At 43.7% G+C, this 24,437-nt stretch overlaps 1 protein-coding gene across 3 annotated transcripts in view; it reads left to right on the forward strand.

The window, feature by feature from the left end:
- Positions 1-24,437, forward strand: part of NEURL1 (neuralized E3 ubiquitin protein ligase 1) — a 142,714-nt gene that overhangs the window by 102,247 nt on the left and 16,030 nt on the right. For all 3 annotated transcript variants that reach the window (XM_088059694.1, XM_088059695.1, XM_014250126.2), the window contains exon 4: positions 22,969-23,649. In XM_088059694.1, the coding sequence (XP_087915820.1) occupies positions 22,969-23,649 (681 nt within the window). The remainder of the gene's footprint in view (positions 1-22,968; positions 23,650-24,437) is intronic.

Raw genomic sequence — 24,437 nt, forward strand, 5'->3', positions numbered from 1 at the left:
TTACTTGTGTCCAGAGCCTGCTGTTGGCCTCACGCTACAGCAGGTTTTTTGAAATGAGCACTGAGGAGCCACAGTTCATACCAAATTGTTTTACATGGCTATGGGTATGGAAGCAGGCCTTCCCCCTTGTCCTCTAGCTCTGCAGTCAGGTTGGGCCCACAGTAGTGTTTATAAGAATACCTGCAATTAGTGAAGTGTACAATGGCTGAGCTCAATGCACAGTTTCTTCCTCCTCTCCTTTTTCTTTTTTTTTTTAATGCAGGCTTTCTTGTAGGGATGTGTCTTGGAGAGGAATCCTTTATAGTTTGCTCACAGCCTGCTTAGGAAACCAGTCTGGTGAGGCTCAGTACCTGATGGCTTCTCTTCATGCAGCATGGCTGCCTCCACACACATGAGTATTCAGGCATTTACTTGCTTGGAATGCCCAAACTGTGCTCCTGTTCTTCTTTCATCTCCTGGATGTTAGTTATAAGGCAGATTCTTCTAGTTGTGGTTTCTTTGGACAGAAACATGCACAGGCACATGGCTTGGTGCCTGCTTAGGTTACTGGAGCTGCCTGTCCCACCTGCTGCTCCAGCACTGTGGTGGTGGGGGAGAAGTTCTGCCTGGGGAGCTGGAGGCTCTGCCATGCTCAGGAAGTGAGTTGCTCTGAGGTTGCTGTCCCTCTATTCATCCTCCCATTCTGAATATTTGGGGGCTCCCTTTTTATGGGCCTGTCCCCACATACACAAGCTTCAGGTGGGAGATGGGAATGAGAGCAGCATGCAGGATCCACGGGCTCTCCAAACACAAGCTGGCTCCTCCTGCATGCTCTCCCACTCCTCAACAGCTCCTCACTGATATTCCCATCATCACTCATGTCAGAGCTCCTGAAGCAAGTTAACACAATAGAAAAATTTCATATATTTAATTAATTGTTCTCTGTGTATCTGTGCTGGTGGAATGTGGCAGTGAAAAGCTACCTATGCCCTCTGCATCCCATTTACCAGTCATTCTCTGATACTGTTTATTGCTCTAAATTTGTGTGGGGTGCTTGCTGCCTGGACAGAGAGAAGGCTGTGATAGCAATCCTGGCATCTCAGATGTCTCCAGTGAGAGATGACCAGTGACGTGTTGCTTCCCAAGCGGCATCCCGAGGTAACAGGACAGAATGGCAGATGGTGTTGGGTTGCACAAGAAGCATTGCTGGCGTAAGGGGTATAAACAGCAAGCACGAGCCCACGTGATCAGGTGCAATCAGTCTCTGCCAGTGGGAATTGTTTGCTATAATAAGCTAAAGGTTCAAAGCTGAATTGAATCTCAGCTCCTCCAAAACCCCCAGTGCTCTCTGATCTGGTGTTTTGATTACCTGAACCCATTTTAAATGCTAGCTCAAGCGTCAAGCCCTCGCCTTTCCATTTAGCTGTTCAAGGGAAACAAATTTAATAGCTACCCATCTATTCATCAGGATTAGGCCCTCTTGGAGTAATTTGGATAGCATGAAAGCTAAGTGCAGTGTGATCCAAGCTTAACTTGGAACATCCAGAGGCACCAAAAAACATTTGCTTCTTAACTGAAGCATGCTCCTCAGCCCCCGCTCTTCATGCTGCTGGCCATGTCCAGGACCAGAAGAGGAGGGGCTGGGGAACAGCCCGCTCTCCTGTTTTTCCTGGCCCTGATAGAAACTGGGAGAAGCAGAAATATCATCAGGAAGCATCCACTTTTGGAGCTCCCACTCACAAGTCGACAAGCACAGAGGAGAAAAGGATCTGTGTGCTGGGGTGCTCACCTGGCTTCCCCACAGGCATCCCCGTGCCCTGGCACTGCAGCACGGAGCACAGTGGCCTCCCAGGAGACCTCTGGAATTCCAGGGGAGCAGGAGCAGTTAATTTGTTCTCTATTTATTGTCTAAGTTTAGATAGCTAGTATACTGCTCTGCCAAGTGCTGAGGGAAAAAAATTCCTTGCTCCTCATTGTATGTTTCTTGGAGTGACTCTTGCTGAGCTGCCAGTGCCCAGCCAGGCAGCACTAAGCCGGGCTTCATGTCGGCACTGAAGATATTTTGCTGGTGGCTTCAAGACTTGGAAATGCACAAGGGTTTCCTCTTGTGTCCACATATGCATCAAGAAGTTTTGCTTATTTAATCTCCTGTATGTAGTGGAAAAGTGCTAGAAAATATTCTTTAAAAAAACTTAAAAATTTAAGTTGAATAGATTAGGGTTGTTTTTATGCTGTTCTGCTGGCTGGCTTTTTCCTATCCAGACTTCATCAAGATTTCTGCGAGAGGCTAAGGCATTAAAAACAAATTGAACATTTAATGGCTGTGGTGGTGGGGACCTATCAAGAGTGATGCTGGCTGCTTTCTGTGTAATCGCTGAGATCTGAAAGTGGGAGCTGGAAATCCCTTAAGAATCTGGTCTCTTTAAGCACTTTGACCCTTTGGATTGGCTATGGAGGCTCCTGAGACAGCAAAATTTATGTAAGACATTTTGCAGTGTCATCTTTTTTTTTTCAGTTTTGGGAAGTGTTGAGGCTGGATGGAGTTCAGCGGGTGAAAGGAATGGTTCTGTTGCATTTAAAAATTGCTCCTTGTTCCTGAAGCTTGTTGGTTGCTTTACAAGGGGAGGCAGGAGAGTATCTGCTTTCTGTCTAGTAGGACAGTGACTATTTTATTCACAGAATGGTCTGAATTAAGATAAATTACTGAATCTTGTAGAAATCATGATAAGTGAGACAAAGCCTCTAACTAGCTAAAAATAATGGCTTTTTGAAGCTCTCTCTAGAAATTTTTACAGTCCTTTCTCTTTGTATATATATATATATATGTAGGTATATATGTATGTATATATGTATGTGTGTGTAAATGTAAAAGCAAACAAACAAAATACTTGCAACACTGCACAAATACTAGAAATCTTCCAGACTTTCACCATTTCCATAAAAAATAAGGGGAAAGCAATACATTAAGTTGTTTGCACTTTTCAGTTGTTTAGATAGTGCTATAGTGAAATAACACAGTGCATCCAGCTGAAAAGGAAATTCACCTAGGGCTGCAGATCGCATGCAGACAGCAAGGAGGAATTGTTGGAAAGCTTCAGAGAATGGTGAGAGGAAGCTCTCCACTCTTCACTGTCCACCTGGTCATTGCATCTCAGAAGAGATGTTGCAGCTGGAAGGATCTGTCAGCTGTCCCCAGTGCTCCCTCCTAAAAGGGAGGAGGAGGAGGAGGTCAGATGGAACCTTCAGCATATACAGAAAATAAGACAGGAGAATGGGCCTCATCTCTGCTTCTGTGCAAAACAGAGAATTACCAAAATTCATGAAAGTGAAGTAAAACTGTGAAGGAAGGAGTTTGGCTCTCATAGTTTATGTATTTTAAATACTTTGAGGATCTGAAAAAAGAAGAGGGAATTTGTTGTTTTTTCTGTTGTCTTGGCACTGTTCTCCTGTTGCTGTGCTTTACAGTGTTGCACAACAAGCACAAGATGCAACTTTGTAAGAGGAAGTGTGGCAAATCTCTTAGGCACTTAAATACCTCTTGATTCCTCCCCTTGGACGTGCATTGGCATGCTCTTCTGGTCCTTTCCTTCTCCCCACCTCCCCAGGAAGACAGATACCCAGCACTGCCAGGAAAGCCTGAACAGACATGGAGCCACATGGAAATGTTTAGGCTCTTCTCTGGGTGACTTTTACAGCAGGAGCAAGTGTGAAGCCAAATATCTTACAGACTGTTTCCTCCCTTCACCCTGCTCACCTTCAGGCATGGGATGAAACATTTTCAACTGAACACGTGCAATGCAAGGAATAAAAATCAGAGCGGGATGTGCTGATGTGCTTGAATTTTAAGGGATCCTAGAGTTTTGTAGATCATAGCTACTCTTTATTTTTAAGATGGGCAGAAGATTCAGCCCCATAACTCTGCCTGCCAGCATGAAGTCCATCACCTATTTTTAATTGAACTGCCAGGAGAACATTTAGGTCTGATCACAGTAATGCCTCATGTTGGGAAGCACAGTGGCAGTGTTGCAGTATAGGATGGTAGAGGCCCTTAATGAGGAAGGACTTAAAATTTATACCAAGTGTCTCCTCCATTTGTCAGCATCATCTTCCCTGAACAGGAATGTGCTTAGTGCTTTGTGTTTCTCTTTGAGGAGCCAGGAGATACCTCTGCTGAAAGCTGAGACCCAAGTCTGAGCATTTGAGCCATCAGACATGAAGTCTGTGGTGGTTTTACTTAGCCACTGGATGGTGAAGACAAATTTGGCCCTTGCAGAAACTTCAAAGCAAAGAGCTGGCTGAGGAGGGAGAGCTGATCCCAGCATTTCATCCAGAGGCAGGAACAAAGAGTCCCCCGTGGCCCTGGGAAGGCTAACAGTTATGTTGAAAGCCTTTCATGCTCAGTCTCAGGAAGACTGCTGAAACAGCAAGGATGGGGTGGATTGTGACTGTCACTTGTGGATTGTCAGTGCCTGTGCAGACTACAATAGATTTATTCAAAATTTCACAGGTTGTGTTTCCCATTTAAAACTACACAGATTTCCAGGAGAAGGTCAGCTGCTGGCCACCTGCTCCCCAGAGAGAGCTTTTCTCCCTTTTAACACCTAAAGCCTTTCAACATTTAGCAAGGCAAGTGTGGGATGTCGCTGAGGACTCCAGGACCTCACTGCCTGCAGACTCCAGAGGGTATTCATGGCATCATAAGCTGCTTGCAGGAGGAGAGCTCAAGTCACAGATCACAGGGATTGAAAGACATCCTGAAGGCTCTTTGAGGAGGTTGAGGAGGAATAGAAACTGGGGAGCCTGGCTTTCTGCCCCTTATTCTCAAGCACAATTACATCACACCATTCACATGGTGCAGTTGATGGCTGTAGATGTGGTGAGAGAGTAGTGGGAGGGGAGTTTTGAGCAGGGGTGGGATCAGGAGGGGTGAGAGGCAGAGAATGGGGTGAGATGGAAACAGATGATTGTGGATATGGAGTGCAGAGAACCTTAACAGCAAAAGCAAAGTAGAAACCCTATCTAAAGGGCCATTACAGAAGACACTCATTTTGCTTATTTTGGAGAATCCATATATTTTTTTAGCGCAGCCTCATGGGACAGCCCAGTGTTTGTAATCTGAAATCCTGTTGTCTAACATGTTTTTGGCGGTTAACATTTTCCAACCTATTGTGTAAATAGCTTCTATTTTAACAGTTTGGCAAACTGCTTCCTGGGAAAAGCCTGATCCCTCCACCACTCCTCCAGGGTCCTATTGTCCGGGGTCTTATTCTTCCTTCCTGTTTCACATGAACGTGCAGAGCTTTGACAATTGCACTTTGTAATCTTGAAATGTGAATGCTTTCCAAGTCTCGAAGGAGTCTCTCAGTTTTTGAGATTGACCTTTGATTTCCAGTGACAGCCAGGATGGATTTCTGCAATTTTTCATGTTGCCTAGGGCCTGACATTGACTAATAGGACTGGATATTCAGCAGGAATGTCAGGAAACCTTCGGTGATGAGATTTATTCAGGCTGTCCATACATAGTTTCAAAACTGTAGGGCTAAGTTCCTGCTTGGGGTGAAGGGAACAGTGTTACAACATGGGTGAACTTAGACCATTGCCCTGCTTTCATTCCACACCCCTCCAGATCTGTCTGATCAACGGCAAGCAGTCTGTTCTGCTTCAACTACTGCAGTAAGGACATGCAAAATCACATGGTTTTCTGTTGAAGACTAGCAGCAATTCCATTGCATTTGCCTTTTGTTTATCTTAAGAAAACAGCAGATTCTGCTTAGTTTTACTGAAATAGTCCATTGCTGACTGGAAATTACTATTTTTTAAAAAAAATGTAGCAAGATGTAGGTCACTGTATTTGAGGAAGGTTTCTACAGAGCTTTTGCACTGACTTAATAGGGGGATGTGTGTGGGAAACAACTGGTAGGAACTGGGGTGCATCTGTAAAAGCAATTTTACAGTCTGGTTAGGTCTTTTTGACCACTGGGGTTGCTACTAGCATCCTTGTGACCTGCTCCTTTTGCCCCTGGCTGCTTGGGAAGACATCAGAAACCATCAGAACTCTGCTGCAGGCACAGATTCTTCAGGGCCCCAGGGGTTGGCTGTGCCACCGAAAAGGATGGGTGCCAAGCGCCCGTGCCACACACGGTGGGGGACTCTGCATGGTCCAGATTTGTCTTGGTGTAGCTTCATCTTTTCCAACAGAGCAGATGGGGGCGGCAGGGGAGAGGAGAGGCACTCTACAGTTTGTCAGAGATCTCTGAGGCCATCTGAAAACGTAGACAAATGGAATAACTAGACCCTCTCACAGAGCTTGTCCACAGAGCACTGGTGATGCAGCAGGACCTGGTTCCATTGGGGTTCCCAATTTAAAATTCTTCATTCAGCTCTCTAGCTGTCCCTGAGTACAACCTCACATGATTAAAACAAAATTGATTTGTAATAGTTTATTTATTCTTTCGTCTCTTCCACATCTAGGTCAGGGGGAGTGAATGAAACGGGGTTTTTTTCTCCTATTTGCCAGTTCATGTTTTCATTTAACCAGCACTGGTTACAACTATGTAAGAGTTTGGTTTGTATTTTTATATTAGTGAAGCGGTATGTGAAAACAGTCCTTTTTATGGTAAGATTTTTTTACAAAACACAAATTTTAATCTGACTGTACTGTTTTCAATACAGGATTGCTTTTAACCAGCCACTCACCTTCCTTTGTCCTTAAGGCACTGCAATGGATTTCACAGGAGCTGAAAATCAAATTTCCATCAGTTTAAATACTCTCAGCAGCCATTAGGAGCCCTAACATGGCTCTTCCTTTGCACAGCAGCCAATGGGATGTGTGAGATACTTGTTTTCCCTTCTGTCCCCTTTATATACCTGTTAGGGAGTGGGTGGGCTGCAGAATGCTGATCCAGGAGAGAAGGTGTCCTGACCTCCTTTCTTTACAAGCTCTGGCATTGGACATCTTCCTGGCCTGGAGAGCATCCCCACCCCGGGAACCAGCCGTGGAGCCTCTGTAGTCCTCCGAGGAAGGTCACTATAAAGGATCAGCAGGCATTTACTTGGATATTTAAATGCCCCTTTGGGCCCCTGGGATCAGAATCTGGTCCTGGTTCAGGCAAAAGAAGAAACAAGCAACTGCTTCTCCAACATTCAAAGCAATGTGAGAATTTTAAACCGATTTCAAAATAAAGACATTCATTTGGGCATAAACAAACAGTCACCAAAGAAAGATCCTCAGAGAAATTTAGCTGCTGAATCCTTGACCTCTAAAGGACCCCTAAATATAGTATTGTATGCAATGTGCCTCTTCTTGTGGGTGAGATATTAAGAGCTTATTTATTTATTAGAAAGTGGTTTACAATGTAAGTAAATTAGTGAGTTCCAAGGCCCTCTCTCAGCTGCCAGATGCTGGGAGGATGTTTATGACCACTGTAAATAATTTCAAGGCTTAATACAAACACATTTTTAGAAATCAAGGGCTGATGACTGCATGTTTATAGTGCAGCTGCTGATTTATCAATTCCTCCAGAGTATGAAAAAGAAAACAAACAGTATTTCAGATATTTTAAAAATTTATAAAAAAGAAAAACCCCAGAGGTATCCTTCATTCACGGTGCTGTAGGCTCAAGTCTGCAGTGCCTTGGCTGAGCTCTCCCAAGTCTTACCAAGTCAGTGAGATCAGGAAATGCTCAGCATCCTTCAGGACCCAGCCCATGCATTCTGGACACTGTGAAGGCTGGGTTTCAACAGCACAGACAAGTTTTCCCTTTACTGAATTTGCAGATCGGTTTGCTGCTGCTGAGTGACCTTTCTCAAGGTCAGCTTTAAATGACAGAAATCAGATCCTTCCCAGTCAGCAGAGCAGCAAGGTAGAGCAGCACAAGGGATTTGCTTTATGTTGTGGCTAAAATGTAATAAGGACTGAGCAGCCCCTCTGGGTACCAGCAGAAGGGTGGCTCCAGAGGGAAACCTGCTTCCCAGACATAAGACACAGAATGAAAATGGGGCTGGAGGGAATTTCCTTTTCGAGGCATGTGTGCAGCGAGGAATTAGAAATCGGCAAGGTGACGTCAGAGCGTATGTGGGATGCTTGGTAGGATCTTTGTGAAAAGTCTCAGTGCCTTGGGGAGGGATGGGCAGAAATGAAGTATTACAGATGCTTCATTTGAGCTTTAAGTCTATTTTCAGCCTTTGTGTGGATGGCAGTGGAGAGCCTGAAAATACCAGCAGAAACTGTGGGCTGCTCGTGTCATGGTGCCTTGTGGTAGCTGCATGTTCCCGTGCTGTGCTCTCCATAGCAACATATTTCAATGTAAAGCTACAGAACCAGCTGAATAGTTATGAGCATTTACTCTCCCATGTGCATGGGGAAAACTGATGATGCTGCTGAGCTGCTGCAAGGCAGAAATGGTCCTTGCTTTAAATTGCGGCCTAAGCTGTGCTTTCAGTCTAGGGATGAAAGGAAGTTTGATGATGGAAAGTGCTTAGGCACATGAATTCACAGGTGCCTTGGATTTTCTTGGGAAAAAGTGACCCTTTTTTAATTACCTAAGAAGTTCTGGGGGCAGGAGAGTGCCCTGGGTCTACAACAGGTGTAGATGTAGATGGCTTGACACAATAAGATTTGCCTAGGCTAATGGTGACAATTAATTACGGGCAATTAATTTAGGGAAAAATACCCTTTTTTTTCAGTTTTGAGAAGGCAGTCAATCCCAGTGCAGCACTGCCTCAGGTCTGGCAGGCTGAGGTTTGAGCACTCTCATTACAGCAGTGCCAATTTTTTGCCATGAATGTTGTCTGACACCATGCTGATCCTTTTCCTTGATGGTGATTGCCCAGCCTTGAATTCAGCTGTGGGGGCTGCAATCTCCAGCTAAGCAGAGGTGGCTGTGCAGCACAGGCAGTCAAGGCATGACCATGGGCATGGCACTGGGATGGCCAGGGAAATAAATGGATGAAGCCTGTAGGGCTCGGTGGCTAATCCTGGTTTCTTGTTCCTGGAATCATTCCTCTCCTCCCAGTTTCTGGGACCAGCAATGTATGTGCTGTGAGGTGTTTTGGCAGGTAGCACAGTGGCAAAGTGTACCCTGAGTGTAGCTGTTGTCAAAGGAGCTGGCTCCCAGGCTCTGCCTCCATGGAGCAGGCATGCTCAGCAGGATGGCAAGCAGGCACAGAGACAGCGACAGCGCTTGACACGCCTTTGCTGAATGGCTGGGAGTGCTGGGGAACAAGGCTGCTGACCTGGAAAACAAGCCAAGATTAAGAAATGCCAAACTTCTGGGGAGAAGAGGGTTTCCCAGAGGGCTGAGATGTGAAGAAAATAGACTCTGGAAGTTACTTTGGGATGACTAATTTCAAATGGACCATGAACCTTGACACAGCACTGGTGCCTCTGGAAAGGGCCACCCTGACACCCAGAGCTGGGACTCAGCTCCCAAAACGGGGCTCTGAGGCATGGGCAACTATTGACAGGATGACATGAATGTAGAGGTGACTCTCCTCCTGGTGACGGAGATGAAGGATGATGCCTTCTAATCACAGCTTTTAGGGAGCTCCTGGCAGGGTTAATGTAGATGTGGGCAGGGTAGGGCAGGCACACGAGCCACGCTGTCCCTCTAACTTGCACCCATAGGTGCTGCAGCTGTCTGTGCCCCAGCAAAGCCACTGTATGAGCAGTTAAAAATTAAAAAACGGTTAAAAATTCTGGTAACCCCATAGGTGTTTGGTTTGTTATAGATGTGAAAGTGAACCCAGCAGCCGTCCTGTTGTTTCCTTACTAAATTATGTTTGTTTCACGTTGCTCACAAATATGAATTTTCAAGGTACTGCAAAACTCACTCGGGAAAGAATTGGCATTGCCTGAGCCTGTGAGATCACGAGCGACTGCAGCAGCTTTGACAGACCTGAGTGGAATGCTTCTGGCAGGACAAATCACTGAAATGCAGCGGGTAGCAAAGTTGTCATTCTTCACCATTCCTGCCGATTTGGGCCATGGTGGCAGTCCCTGTTCATTTCTATGCAGACAGGGCAGTTTTTCTGCTGTGGCAGCTCTTCCAGCTGCGAGGCAGCCGACGAGACAGAGCTGATGTGACAGAGCTGGAGGGCAGGGCCTGCAGCACGGGGTGACCCTCACCCCTCCCCAGCAGGATGCAGCATCCCAGATGCACTGTGCTGGCTGTCAGCAAGCCAGTATACAGTATTTCTGTTCTCAGTGCTGTCACTCTGTCCCTCTGCGAGTAACAGTGTGTGGTGTGTTGGATGTGGGGACAAGGCTGTAGTGACGTGGCGTCTCTAATTCAGGTGTTCCTCTGCCTACTCCAGCAGTCCTGATGAGCACCATGATTTCTTCATGCCAGTTTAAGGACTAAATGCTGTCCCCATTTTCCTCTAGTTTCCAGGCCCCATTGGAAATGGTTGGACTGCCAAGAGCAGCCCATTTTCCCTGTTAGCAGCATGGAACAGGACCTGCATGTTCAGCACTGTGGCCTAGTGGAGGGAAGGATACTCAGCCAGGAGGGATTTCATGGACTTCACAGCTCTTCAAAAGGGCTGTTAGCTCCAGGGTGGAGGGCTCAGCTTTGCCTGGGGAAGCTGTGGAACCCATCCCAGCCAGGGCTGTGCCATTCCTGAGTAGCTGCAGTGTAACAGACCAGCAGGGCATTTGCAAAAAATGAGCAGGGATGCAGAGCCGTCTCAATGTTTAATAGGAAGAATAAAGAGCTGACAGGGCATATAGGCAGCATCCCACCATCTTGCTCTGACCCCCTTCCTTGTGTTTATTGTACCCTCTCACTATGTTATGTCTAATAAGGGCCATAAACTCCCCTGGGATCGGACTTCCCATTTTTAACTGTCAGGCACAAGGCACACCTAAGCCACCTTATAAATAATCTTTCTGTGCAGAGGGAAACTTGACCCTGGAACATGAAGGGGTGGCTATGGCAACCACTGTCTGGATGCTCTGTGTCTTCTGTGGACACAGAGCAAAGGGGCTGGGGACATGGCTTCTCCTGGGCTGGAGCAGAATGTGCATAGCTTTGTGAGGCTCTTTCTGCACATGGCCATCGACTTCTTCCTGAGCATAAGTCATCTCTGTGCCTCAATGGGATTTCTTCTCTTTTATTTCTCTTATTTTTCCCTTTTGCATACGTTGATAGGAACAAAAGTTACAGAACAGAAATACAGACAGTAGTAACCCTTTCTTCTCTGTTTTAGATACCAGGAGAATTTGACCTCATCCTCTGCTTTTTCGGCCTTCAGAAGTGCTTTCACAAGTTTAGCTATGTGGCTTCCCAGGACCATACTATAGTGGATGGGAATGGGTGTTGTGGATTATCCAAGCTCTTGCTCTGATTACTGGACTAGATCAGTGCTTGGAAACAAAGACATATAGTCCTAGTTGTTTCAGTTCCAGTGACAGTGGGACTCTACTGAGCACAGTGGGGAGAGGTCTTTTTGCTGTAATATCCAGGTCCCAGACAGACCTGGGATCAGTCCCAGATTCCTTTAAGCAAGGCATTACTGGTGTTGGTGATGACGTTTTGGTTGATGTAAGCACATCAAACTGCAGTTTTTATTATTATGTAGCAAGGGTTTGATAGTTCCCTACAACAGTTCAGAGTGGCTGTAGAAAGCTTCACAATAACAATCTCACTAAATACTGCTTTAAACATTGATGCTGAAGGAGGCATAAGCTGAATCCTACTAATAGAATGAGAAATTCTTGAGTTTGGGAGAGTCATCCCTATATTGATTACCAGATTGGTGAACACACTGAAACTGGACAAGTGGATGAATGATCTGTGGATGAAGTGGATCCTATGATCTCTGCATTCATCTTTAATGATAGGCAAGGTGTTAAAGCTTTTCTCTGTGGTAGATGAAAGTGAAATCTGTCTTTTGCTTGTTAAGGAGTTGGCTGAAACTTTGGTAGCAAGATTCAGCTCCTTAGTTCCTTTAGATCCGGGTATCAGAATAATTTTTAAAGAAAACACAAGCCTAATGAACATTTGCCATGACAAAATAGATGAAGAATTTATAAAAGAGATGGCCTTTTCAGTTATGTACCTTGGTGGAAGTGAGCATGGACTCTTTTGCTGGTTCCCTCATAATTTTGTCCAGCAGGGACAGCTAGAGTGGGACATCTAAGTTCAGTTTCAGGAAATCTCCTTTGCTGCTCTCTCCCTTGGCACAATGCAGGGGGACAGATGGAAAGCAGTTGAGTGAAGAATTTTTTTTGTTCTTTTTTAAACCTTACCCAGTGCTCCTTGTTTGGAATTGATATGCTTATGTGTACATCCTGTTGCATTATTGTATGTTGTATTATCCTATTTAGTGGGATCTAAATACTTGTTTAGAGGAAGTGTATGTTGAAGTGCTGTTGTGACATGGAACATGTAGTGACATGGAACATACCTAAACATACAGAACTTTTCTGAATTGGTGCAGACAGCAGCAATTGTGCTATTTTAAAACAAGCTCATCAAACAAGACCTTGATTTATTGCTTCCATGCACAGCTGTGAGAGTGCATCCTGCAGACTCTACCAGCTCTGGAATAGGGGTGGGGTGGATGGTGTGTAATGGCTGTACTGTCATTTTGTACATGTGGAAAATGAGTCAGAAATTTTTTGAGAGCTCCTTCCTGCTGGATTATGGGTGGAAATTCTCCAAGAAAGAGATATTAAAATGAATTAAAACAAATAAAATATTCTGGACAAATAGCACTGTGTGAATTCTTTCAGATATATGTTTGTTGGATCTTTAGATGAGGAACCAGCTTGGAGGAGGAGAGATATCTGTAAACTTAGTTAGTCATGGTTGAAAAATTGAAATACTTTTGGCAAACTCTAGCTGTTTTCTTTTACTATTTTCAGCATTCTATATTTCAATGTTGAGCCTTGAAGTAACATTTTAATCTTGAAAAATCACTGGCAACAGAAACCAACTGGAGAAGCTTTTGGTCCAATATTCATTTGCTTTTATAAAAGGAAGTAAGATAAACTGAACACTGCTTCAGGTTAGCCTGGAATACTGTATCTTCACAATTAATTTTATTTTTTCTTCAGGCAGGCTATGAAATATTATGTATTATTAATGCCTTTCACAGGATGCATCTTTAGTAGAAAATTGTGCTTTTAGCCCTGACAGGTGAGTTAGCAGCAAAATCCTTGTGCTGTCCAGGCAGTTTATCATTTTGCAGTGCTTTTTTGAACCAAACAGGACTGCAATGAGCCCAGGCTCCTGGGACTCCTAAGGCATTGAGTCTTCCCCCAGTGGCATTAAATCAGTTCAATAAGCAGTGGTGCTGGGTAAGAGGCTGGCCTTTGGAGAGACCCTGACAGGTACGAGGTGGTTGTTGCTGGGTTGAGTTCTCCCTCAGCAGCTGTTTGCAAAGCCATCAGTGCTGGCAGGAGCCTGACACTGGGAAATGGGGAGAAGCTGCAGAAGGAGCCATCATCTCCATGGCTGCCTGAAGGCACAGGGGGAAATGAAAGTGAGTGACAAAGGATAGATGCAGGAAGGGAGGATGATAAATGGGAAGGAGGCAGAAAGTGCTTGTTTGGAAGAAAATTGCTGTCAGGTGATCCAGGGGGTGAGGGAATGTGTCTGATGCAGCTTGGAAATCTGCTGTGAGCACTGAGATGCTATGGAAACATTTGCACAGTAACATAAGGTTTGGAAATAGGGCTGTGGGAGGGCCAATAGCAACCTGCAGCAGAGCACATTGGGGTAAAGTTGTGGGGTTAACACTGCATGCAATTGTGTTCTTACCTGAACAGGTGAGATATAAGAGGGTCAAAATTCCTAGGAGGATAGGAGGGTAAAAGGAATGATAGTGCCAGGAATAAGCAACAGTCAGAGCTGTGAGAAGACAGGTCTATAAAGTTATTAGACAATAAGGACTTGCAATTATTGCCCTAATTTCCCATGAAGAAGGTGAAAAAAAAGCAGAAAAACCTGTAGCTTTTCTACAGAGAAATTTACATTTTAAAGATCAGGAAACATCAGATAAAGTGACAATTGACAGTCTCCTGGGAGAATTAAGTCTATTACAGGTAATTAAAACAAATAAAAAAGGCCTTCTCTCTGTAGAAATAGTCAAAGGAAGTGGAAGGTAGAGAGGCAGGACTGAAATTAAAATAATATTGGTATGGTCCTAAAAGTGATGATTGTTTTGCTGTGGTTTCCAAGATGGATAATAATAATTGACTGTTGAGTCTAGGAGGCCTGGGGCATGGAGGTGAAAATCATTGATTGGGGTGGGAGTAAAGTTCAGAGATTTCATATGTGAGTGGGAGATGGATTAAGGAGTGAATAACAGGATCTAGGCTGTCTACACAATACCCAGGGCACATGGTTTCTGCTCAAACCATATTTTTCTGACTTTAAGGGAAGTTAGAAAACCCACAAACACAATAAAGGGACTCAGACGAGGAGGCACCAATATCCAGAGGTGGCTGTGGCAGTGGCTAGGCACACCTTCTTCAACCTGAAGGATATTTGTCATTCTTCAAAACTGCTGGTGAGGGGAAGGATGAATTTACCCCGAATGAAAAGCTTGAATGAAACTCAAATGTGTTGCTTGTAACACAGATGTTGCCAATACCCCGCAGACTCTCTCTAAGCATCAGCTTTTGTGGAAAAGAAAACAAATTCATAACTGTAACATATATATGGAAGTTTGTTCTCCACTCCATAACCTACTGTCAAACTCTTTCAGAACATTCATATTTTCTAAGGAGAACAGTAATTTATTTCAATTTTATGAGGCTAGTTATGCTCTTTGTGCTGTTTCACATGTGCAAATCAATTTGACATGCTTACAGATGTTAGGCAGAATTGTATGAATATTTTTTATAAACCAGACTGGTTCAGAGCACTTTATTAGATAATACATGCCCCAAAACTGCAATTTATCGGTTCATGTATAAGAGTGTATGCTTTCATTCCTTAGATTTTAGTGAAGAATATGCAGATGATCAATTCAGTTACTAAGCTGGCCTGGGAACTGCAGTTGCTCACTCTGGCTTAAAAACAGCCACAATTCTCTAAAGCTCAGGGATTTTTATTTTCCCTTTCTGAATATTTCAACTTGGGAATTGGCAGCACATGAGCTCACATCCTTTTAGAATCCAGATAATTTGTTGTTTTTTTCTGATTTGTTTTCCTGTGATATTTTGTCTGTAGTATTGGTACAACATTGACAACCCATGACAAGAAATCTGTGATAGTCACAGCAAACCCAGGACATATTTGTGTTCTTAGAAAAGTACTCTGAGCAGATACCAAGGGTTTTCCTGAGAGTCATTTGGCAGGACACCAGCTGCCTGATAGTATAAAAGAACCATTACCTCAAAGCAGGATTTGGTCCTGAATGGCAACAGGAAGTGCCCAGATCTACACAATAAATTTATCAAACACCTAGCTGTTGGTAACAACTAAAGACTAGGTTTATTCTCTTCCATCCCATGTTTTATCACTTCTCCAAAACTGAGTCATGCAAACCAAATAGTTTTAGTGCTCAGTATGTCCCAAAATGCCTGTAAAGAAATGCTGATTTTTATCCAAGTAAATGCAAACACAAAGCAAAGATGAATCCAGAGAGATGAATGTAAGCACTGTTGATCTCCACTAATTTCTGTTAAAGTAGCAGATGTTTGTAGCCTTGCAGTTGGTTCCACAGGGTCAATGACCAGCTTTAAAATCTGATGACAATTTTTAGTGTAAATATGAATTATTTTTCCTACAGAAGAACTTCAGCTTTGAACTCTGTAACCCTTTGCTTGATCATTGACTTCTGCCTCTTGGTTATTGTAGAAACTCTCTCAAATGCTTCCATCAATATTGGAAAAAACATTTATCTGGGTATGATGTCAGAAAGTTGAGTAGGACGGTGTTGGTCACAGGCAAAATGGACTTGGGTGATTTAAATATCTGCCACTCCTGCAATGAAAATGGCTAATATGAAATACCAGCTAATTTGCCTTCCAGGTTACAGTGGGCAAGAAGCCAATATTTGCACGTAGCAATTAACTAATTAATTAATTAATGTTGCTTTTACAACATCAATGCACATGAAATGTGTGCTCGCTCTCTAGTGACTGTGTGGTGATACAAATTAGTGTCTTGGGGAAGGAGAAATTCTGGAACAGTGGTTTCCATGCTGGCCACTGGATCTGTAGTGGATGAGGAGTCCCAAGCAGATTGATTTTTGAGGTGAGAAGAGCAACCTGCACACAGAAGCAGAGGAGCAGCAGATAGAGAATAATGCATTGATGAAGAATTAGGAAATGGGAGGGTGTACCATGGAAAATTGAGTGGTTTTGTACCATGTAATGCTTTTGTTGTGCACTGAGCTAAACCCTAAGGGGCTTCATGTAAGAGTTCTGCCAGAGGAGCTATCTATCCCTTCAGACTGCACAATCCACCCCACAGTTTCCAGTCTATAAAATAAGAACATTAATTCTTTCTGCCTGCCATTCACCTCTTATATATCCTTTCTGTTTTCATGTGAGGAGTGTCTTCTGCTGCACAGCACAGCAGCTGGCTTCTGATCTCAGATGCAGTTTGCCCCAGAGCAGATTTTACTGTCTCTTAAAGAGCAGCCTGGCATCTTCCATAAACAGCTGGTACAAGTGGTATTGTCTGTTGGCTGTAGTTTTGCAAAAAGAGAAGACAGAGCAGTGAGAGCAAACGGGAGCACCTCCGTTTGAAATGGGTTATTTTTACTGTCAATGAAGTAGTGAAATGCACATAGCAAGATATTGTGTAAGTAGATTTTCACTGCTGTCCTTGATTTGATGTGGGTGTTTTCAATATGGAATGGTTGATCAGAGGCAATAACTCAGGCAGTTTGATTTCTCAGTTGTTCATAAAGAGAAATGTACTTTGTAGAAGTGAATTCCTAAGTATATGACAAAAGATTTTTAGTCTGAATCATTCCTTTGAGGGATTTTAAACATTTGCCTCCCACATGCTACAATAATGCTCTGAAAGTGGTTTCATTGTATGGTCCGAGAAGCTGCATTCTGGCGCCTGATGGTTTATGACAAATACACACAATGGAGTGGTCTTGGGTTATATAAATTCACAATTTAACAGTACAAGCAGTAAGGGGAGAACCTGTGTGCAGCATCAGAGCAGAAGGACCCTTTTGGGAGTGTGGGTCTCTGTAGCATTATGCTGAGCATGGCAGATCCCAGTCTCCTCTCCAGACCTCACAAGAGTTTGTAGAAAAACAAATAGTTTTATAAGTATCTTCTCTCACATGGCCAGCAGGGAAAAGTACTTTGGACATGCTCTGTGACTGGAGTTTTACCTCTTTGTGACTGTGAGCAGGGCCTCAGCATTCTTCACTTCCATTTGTCTCCTGTGTTTATTTTAAGTAAGGATGATTTTCACTCTCCTGCTTGCATAGCTCCTCCTGCTACAGCAAAGCAGTTAGGATACCCATGGCAGAGGCTGAGGGAGCCTAGAGCAAAGCATCCCACAGTGATGAGAATGTCTTTACACCATAAGTACAGCAGGCTGTATGAAAATCTGCTTCCAGTCACCCATTAATTTGGGTGGATTTGAACCCAGGGCTACAGCATAGTCCTTCCTTCCCACACCCAGTTACAGATGCTTTTCTTCTTTCCACGTGAGGTGATGCTGTGGGCTGGATGCCATACACACATCAGGCAAGCTGGCAAACAAAGAAGTTTGAGAATAGGTGTTACTCCTTGCCACCAGTTGTAGTGATCTCCATCCTTACTTTAGGAGGGATAAATGAGAATATAAGTTGCTTCCATTTTACCATGTTCTAAACCCTCAGTCACCTTAAAGTACATAATAAATTGAGCTATAAACAACATACAGAAATTGTTCTGGCTACTTCTGCACTGTAACATGGCAGCCCCAGGAGTGCATGTCAGCTTGCCAGGACTAAGCCAGTGAGGGAGCAGTGGCTGCCACAGCACCACACAAGGCATCTGAACTGAGATAAATAATGCACTCCCACAGTGGGGAGTATGAGCTGTGAGCAACAGGTTTCCAGAAGCACAGTTTTATTTCTTGTCTTACAACTGGTTGCTTTCCCCAATTGCCCTTGAGTGTGATGCTATTTTACAGCGTGGTATGTCTGCCTCATATTTCAAACACATCTCTCTGCAACGTCAAAATCCTGCCAAATGGTCTGTTTGGTGCATAACTCTGCTGTAGACCATGGAGGAGACACTGCAAGATTACAGGTGTTGGGAGGGCAGCTGTCCTCCCTGGATAACTCCTTGTGACAGATACAGCTGATGGTGGGAAAAAAAGCCTTCATTTGCATTCCTGAGTGGGAATGGAGCCACTTGAGTGTGGTAGGAATAGCACAGCATATCTACTTTTGCAGGTGCAGGTTTACACAGAATGTTTTTGCATTGGCCACTGACTTCAATGTATCTTTTGGTAACAGTACCCCTGAGGTTCCTTGATCATGGAAATTATACCATGAGCACTGGTACTCACTGAAAATACCATTACCCAGTGAAGTGAGGGATTAAGAGAAGAAAATTGCACTTGTGAAAAAGCAAAGCAAAGAACAGAAGGAAGGAAAGCTGTGAGTATTCACATGGCAAGGGAGGCATCATACCAGTTAAGTTCTGGCCTTACCAGTTTTTTACTCTTGGCTTAGTAGCTGAGGACAGAAATGTTCTCTTGATGCAAGGAATCACGAGGCGCTTCCTTGACTTCTCAACTTCTTGATTTCTCTGTCCTGGTAGGAAGGATCATTAGAAATGGGGATATGTTATTAAGGTTCTTACAGAATGGTCTTGATTCTCCAAATGATAAGTTATTTTTTATAGTACTAAGTCTCAAAGTTGATTTGTTTACTCTAGGTGTTCCATAGCTCATTCTAGAGAACTCATACTCTGAAGAATTACAATTCATGGAGGTGATAGGATTGCACCAATCTCAGGAAAGTGATCAAGAGGAGATCTGTGTCCCTTGAGCTGCAGTTAAACACAGACTGAGTTTCCACAATATGTGTGTGTCCATGCTGAGTTTGCTTTGCTGTCTCAGATCCTTTACAGGTGTGTGAATTCTGGCTGCTCATGACGTTGGAAAGTCAAGCCTCCAGGCAGTAACAGACAGTACTGAAAAAGAGAAAGAGGAGGGAAATGATGATTTGACAGTCTGACAGCAACATATCCCCTGTGGGCTTGTGTGGGGCTGAGATGATTTGTGCATGCTGGTGGTTAGAAATGCTTTTGTGTTGGGATGTGCTTGCAGCTGTGTTCAATGTGCATGTATGCGATCTCTATAATAAATATGTATTCTACATATTAACATAACACACGTTTAAGGAAATAAATTATTTTGAGAAGACAGTATTTGGCAGTGGTTCAAAAGAAAGGTGGTAGTGAAATACTTCTGATCTGAGTGCAGTGATTACAGCTGTATCTGTCTGCTCACCAGCTCCTTGTAAAAGATCTTCTAAAGTGTTACTGCCGTTGCATTGAGCATACACAAAGTGGGAAGCTCTTCCATGCCCTCTGAGGAGGAAAATGGAAAGCTTTGAAGCCTCTGGTCTGAGGAAGATACTTCAAATTATTTTTCTGATTAAGGCATCACCTGCTGAGAATCTAAATTTTGCAGATAAACCCCACTAAAAAGGAAAGAAAACAGAAGGCGGCTGAACTATTCAAGTGCCTTTCATTTCTACTAAGATAAATTAATTACTCCTCCTTACTTTTTTTCTTAAACAAAGCTAGAAAAAAATGCAAGGGCATTTTTGAAGATAGGCATCCTTTAAATTCAGTGTCTCAGATTCTCCACCTGATGAGCAGAAAATCTGTATTTAGTAGAAATCTTTTCATTTTGGCTGTATCTGTATTGCTACCAGAAACTTTAAGTCTCAAAATCCAGAAATAACATCATAACTGCACTGATGCAGAGCTCAGCAAAACCTCTCAGGGAAGCTGCTTGGGCAGCCAAGTCCAGTGAGCTGCCATGGCCAAGGCCAGCTTTCTGGTGGTGTCCCAGCCACTGGGTTAATGCTTGCTCTGGTGGCCTGGGGACAGCTGTGGTCTTCACAAGTCCATCTATTCTCACACAAGGAGATCTCTCATCAACTGACTTTTCCAAAGAAACATTGCCAACTGTCTTACACAATAAATTTTATAACCTTTAATATTTAATGAAGAGATGAGTGATTTCTAAATTCTTCAGGCTGAAGCCAGACAGTCCTTGGTAATGGGCGGTTGGATCCATTTTGTGTCTTACAGTCTCGTCACATGAAGTCATTCAGTCTTTTTGATATGCCCCCCAGATTTGCCTCTGTAAATATAAATGCTCCTGAACACAAGAGTCTCTCCTTTGTAGGCATTAGAGATCACTTGTAAATGTTCTTCAGGGCTAAGGCTGTGCTGTGGGCTGAGGAGCTTCATCTGTATTCAGCATGACTAGTTTGGTCTGTGTTTAAAAAGTGAGAACCGAAGCTTTAGAGGAGAAAAACAGCTAATTTCTGGGCATCTTCTTCTGAAAGAAAGTGGTCAAAGTCACCACATTTGTTCCACATTTCACCAGAACCGTTCTTTCACAGCCCTTGGCTATTATTGGTTATTCTGGGTAAATGGCATTCCACATTTCTTCCAACCTACCTACTACCCCAAAAGATGAATCCCACTTTTGTTTTGATTTATATTCAATGGGATTTTTTTTTTCCTTTGGCTAGATGTTTTGTGATTCAGGCCAGCATCTCTTAGAGACTCATCTCTAAATTTTCACAAACATACTTCAGAAGCCAGTAAACTGCAATAGTTTCTTCCATGGCTGTTTGCAAACATTAATGAACTGTCACAGTCACTTCTATTTGCTACAGACATCTTATTCCTTAGGTGGCCATACATCTGAGCTACAGAGGGATTTAAGTAAAACAGTTGGATATGTAACCCTGGTTTGCTATCACTGCCATGTGTCTTGTCTGCAAGAACTCCATCTCTCTTAACCTCTTTTCAGATGGAAAAAGATATTCTGTCCAGCAGCCAAAGGGAAATGCAAGCATCCTGGTGGAAAACAAGCTGTTTCAAAACCCTGGCTGCAAGCTACCCACACATCACAGTTGTCAGCCAGGCTGCACATGCATAGTTACAGGGAATAAAATAGAGAGGACCTTCTGTTCCTATTCAGAAAGGTCTCTATCCATTCACCTACACAAAAGGATTGTCATCAGCTGCCAGTATTAATTTGTTCTCCTATGTAGGTTTCAGGCTAAAGGAGGATAAAATAAGACCAGTGCTATCCAGCAGGAGCACTTGGAATGCAAATGCTAGCCCATATATTTCAAAGCATTAATGTGACCCACTTCTAGATTACTTGGGGTAATTTCTGATTTTATTTATTCCTCCTTTTCTTCAATTAATTCCTGAGAGGCTGAAATACCAGTATGCAGAAAATCAAATACGAGAAACAAAGCCCATTTTTATTTTAGGACTCTGCTTCCCTTGTAATAGCAGTTTATTTAAAGAGGAGCCTGGAATAATCCAGTTTAAGCAAAGCAAAGAGCTCCACTGAAGCCAAACCTTGTGTGGGTGTGCTCTTGTCAGGGCTCCCAGAAGAGGAGGACAGGAAAGGCTGTTAGTCAGACCTCAGATATTGCAGGAGATGTTGGTTACTCAGAAGCTTGGCACACCAGTACAGAGCTACTACTCTGGTGTACTGGGAGAGAGTACACCCCACTGGGAAAATCCTCAGATAACCTGATGTCCTGCTTTTTGTTGTCATAAAGAAAATCCCAAGGATATGTGTGGAAGAGGTGTCCTAGCAAGGGCCTAGCAGTGCTTTAGGGACAGCTTTGCCTCTTCCTCTTGTTCCTCCTTGTGCTGTGTTTGCAGCACGTCCCATGCTGGGGTCTGGTGTGTTGCTTTGTGTTGTGTGGGGTGGTGTCACCTCCTGCTATTTGGACCTGGGCTCAAAGCCACAACAGACTTCAGTCCAGTCGGGTCACAGCCTCTTACACTGTCCCAGGAGTTTCCCACACACTCAATTTTCACACAAATGGATGGTCTCATCATGCTTCTTAGAGTTCAGAAATCTGGACATAAGAATGAATTTTTGCATTATCTCAGCTTTCTTTATAATTTTTTAATGAAGGTTTTTTTCTCAGAATATTGTTCTTTAAAATTTCTAAGAAAATAGCACAGCTATGGATGTGTTAAATATAACTAATTTCAGCATGAAAGACATAGTATGTTCCTCAGAAAAATAATCAAATAATTGATTAGTTCTTGAAGCAGCAGGTGATACTAATGAAGAAGATAAGGTGCAATTTTGTTTCTGCTGGTGAATTTGAATGTCTGAGCCTCATCTTGCTTAGTTATATATCTGTGGGTTTGAATTTTAATTATATGGCTTGGAAATAATAAATTATTGTATTGTATTTCTAAAACCTGGCATGCTCTCAAATTCTGCACTGTAAAATTCATATCTGTTCTGCTCTGCAGTGAAAACTAGAACACTAATAATTAGTTATAGACAGGAATATTAATTAAATTTCATATGGTAATAAATAATATAGAGCTGAACATAGCAATTTCTTTTAAATAAAAAAAATGTGTAGCTAGATATTTATTCCATAAGTCTGTGAGAATCACTGTAGATAAGAAAGAGGGCATGAAAACTTGGAGCCTGTATATTGATTGGTATGTTGAGGGTGTATTTCAGATATTTATCCTCTGCTTTCCCTCTCCAAGGAGAGCCTCCCTTGGGCAATTCTTGCCATTGATTTTGAGTCTGCCTGCTCAGAAGCTGGAAATGTTGTTGCTGGTGGGGAAAGTACAAGAACAGCAATTGATTGTGAATACATTTTAAGATACTCTGCTCCCATATTTCAAAGGGGAAAATTTATTAATGGCAGCAGGTCTCTGATTCTCCCTTTTAAACATATCAAGCAAACTCATATTTTTTCAAGCTCTTGGACATTTTCATTTTCTATGAAAGAGACCTTTTTTTGTTTTCTTTCTCCCCACAGACAGTGAAATCATCCCTCCCGACTGCCTGCGGCCCCGCTCCTTCACGGCCATCCGCCGGCCTTCGCTGCGCCGGGACACAGAGGACACGCGCCTCTCGGTCAGCCTGTGTGACCTCAACCTGCAGGAGGACACCTTCCATGTGACGGCCACCACCTGCCCCATCCCGCAGAATTCCCTCAACTCCCAGCACTCCCACCTCCTCCCATCCCAGCTGGAGAGCGACCTCCGCTTCCACCACCTCCGGGGACCCCACGTCAAAATCCTTGATGACCAGACCGTGGCCCGCCTGGAGCACGCCCGGGAGGAGAGGACTTTGGTGTTCACCAGCAGACCCCTTCGGATCAACGAAACCATTTTTGTGAAAATCAACAAGTCCAACGCTGTGCGCACAGGGACACTGTCCTACGGGGTGACATCCTGTGACCCTAGCACCCTGCGCCCCAGTGACCTCCCCTATAACCCCGAGTCCCTGGTCGACCGAAAGGAGTTCTGGGCCATCTGCCGAGTGGTGGTGCCCCTCCAGAGCGGAGACATCCTGGGATTTATGGTGAATTCTGATGGTGAGCTGCACTTGAGCCACAACGGTGCCGGCATTGGCATGCAGGTCTGCGCGGACTGTTCCCAGCCCCTCTGGATGTTCTTCGTTTTACACGGCGCCATCATGCAAATTCGATTGTTGGGTATGTTGGACCTCCTTTTTCCAAACCTTGTGCACAAGAAAGTGAGGGTGGGGGGGAATACATCATGGGAGAGGGAGTGAACAGCTTCCTTCCTGCTCTAGGATCAGATACAAATTTTGGTTTTATAAAAAGAAAAGAAATTCAAAGGCACAAGCATAGCATATGGGTATGAGTTACAAGACTTAACCTCCTTGCACTTCTGTAACACCCTTCTTGTGATGGTCTCGAAGCTCTTTTCAGATAATGAATTAAGCCTCAGGGACCTCCATTAAAGCACAGATGAGTCATCACTGACCTAGGAGATGCAAGGAAGGCAGAGGAAAGGCGCTTTGGGCTGAGCTAATGTAAGGCATAGCCACCAGGAGAAAAGAGATCTGATGCCCTTTTCTGTGTGTTAAATATCTGAGATGATGGACTCCCAAAAGAGGGTGCTCTTGCTTTCCTCATGCTTGTATGTGACAGGCAAGCCAGCAAGCAGAGAGGAAACCCAGTGGTTCACAGAGCATGGCACTGACCCTCTGAACAGGAGAAAGCTTTCCTTGTCCTCCAGCCCTTTTTAAGGCAGTGTAGCTCACACAGGTTGACAGACCTCTGAAGAGCTGGCCTCTTGTTATTTTTGCTTTTTTCAGCTCTTTTAGCTGACTTACTTCATTGAAATGCTGCAAGTCATGGTTCAAAGGTATGGAGGGAAAAGCTTTGAAATAATATTTCTCAGGATCAAATTTACTTTTTTGTGTGTGTATATTAGACCAAGCATAGGATGTGTTTGGTCATGAATTTGTACCATA

This window comes from Pseudopodoces humilis, chromosome 9 (assembly GCF_049639895.1).
Source record: "Pseudopodoces humilis isolate 2021_Gansu_Grassland_sample_001 chromosome 9, ASM4963989v1, whole genome shotgun sequence".
NCBI classification, from domain to species: domain Eukaryota; kingdom Metazoa; phylum Chordata; class Aves; order Passeriformes; family Paridae; genus Pseudopodoces; species Pseudopodoces humilis.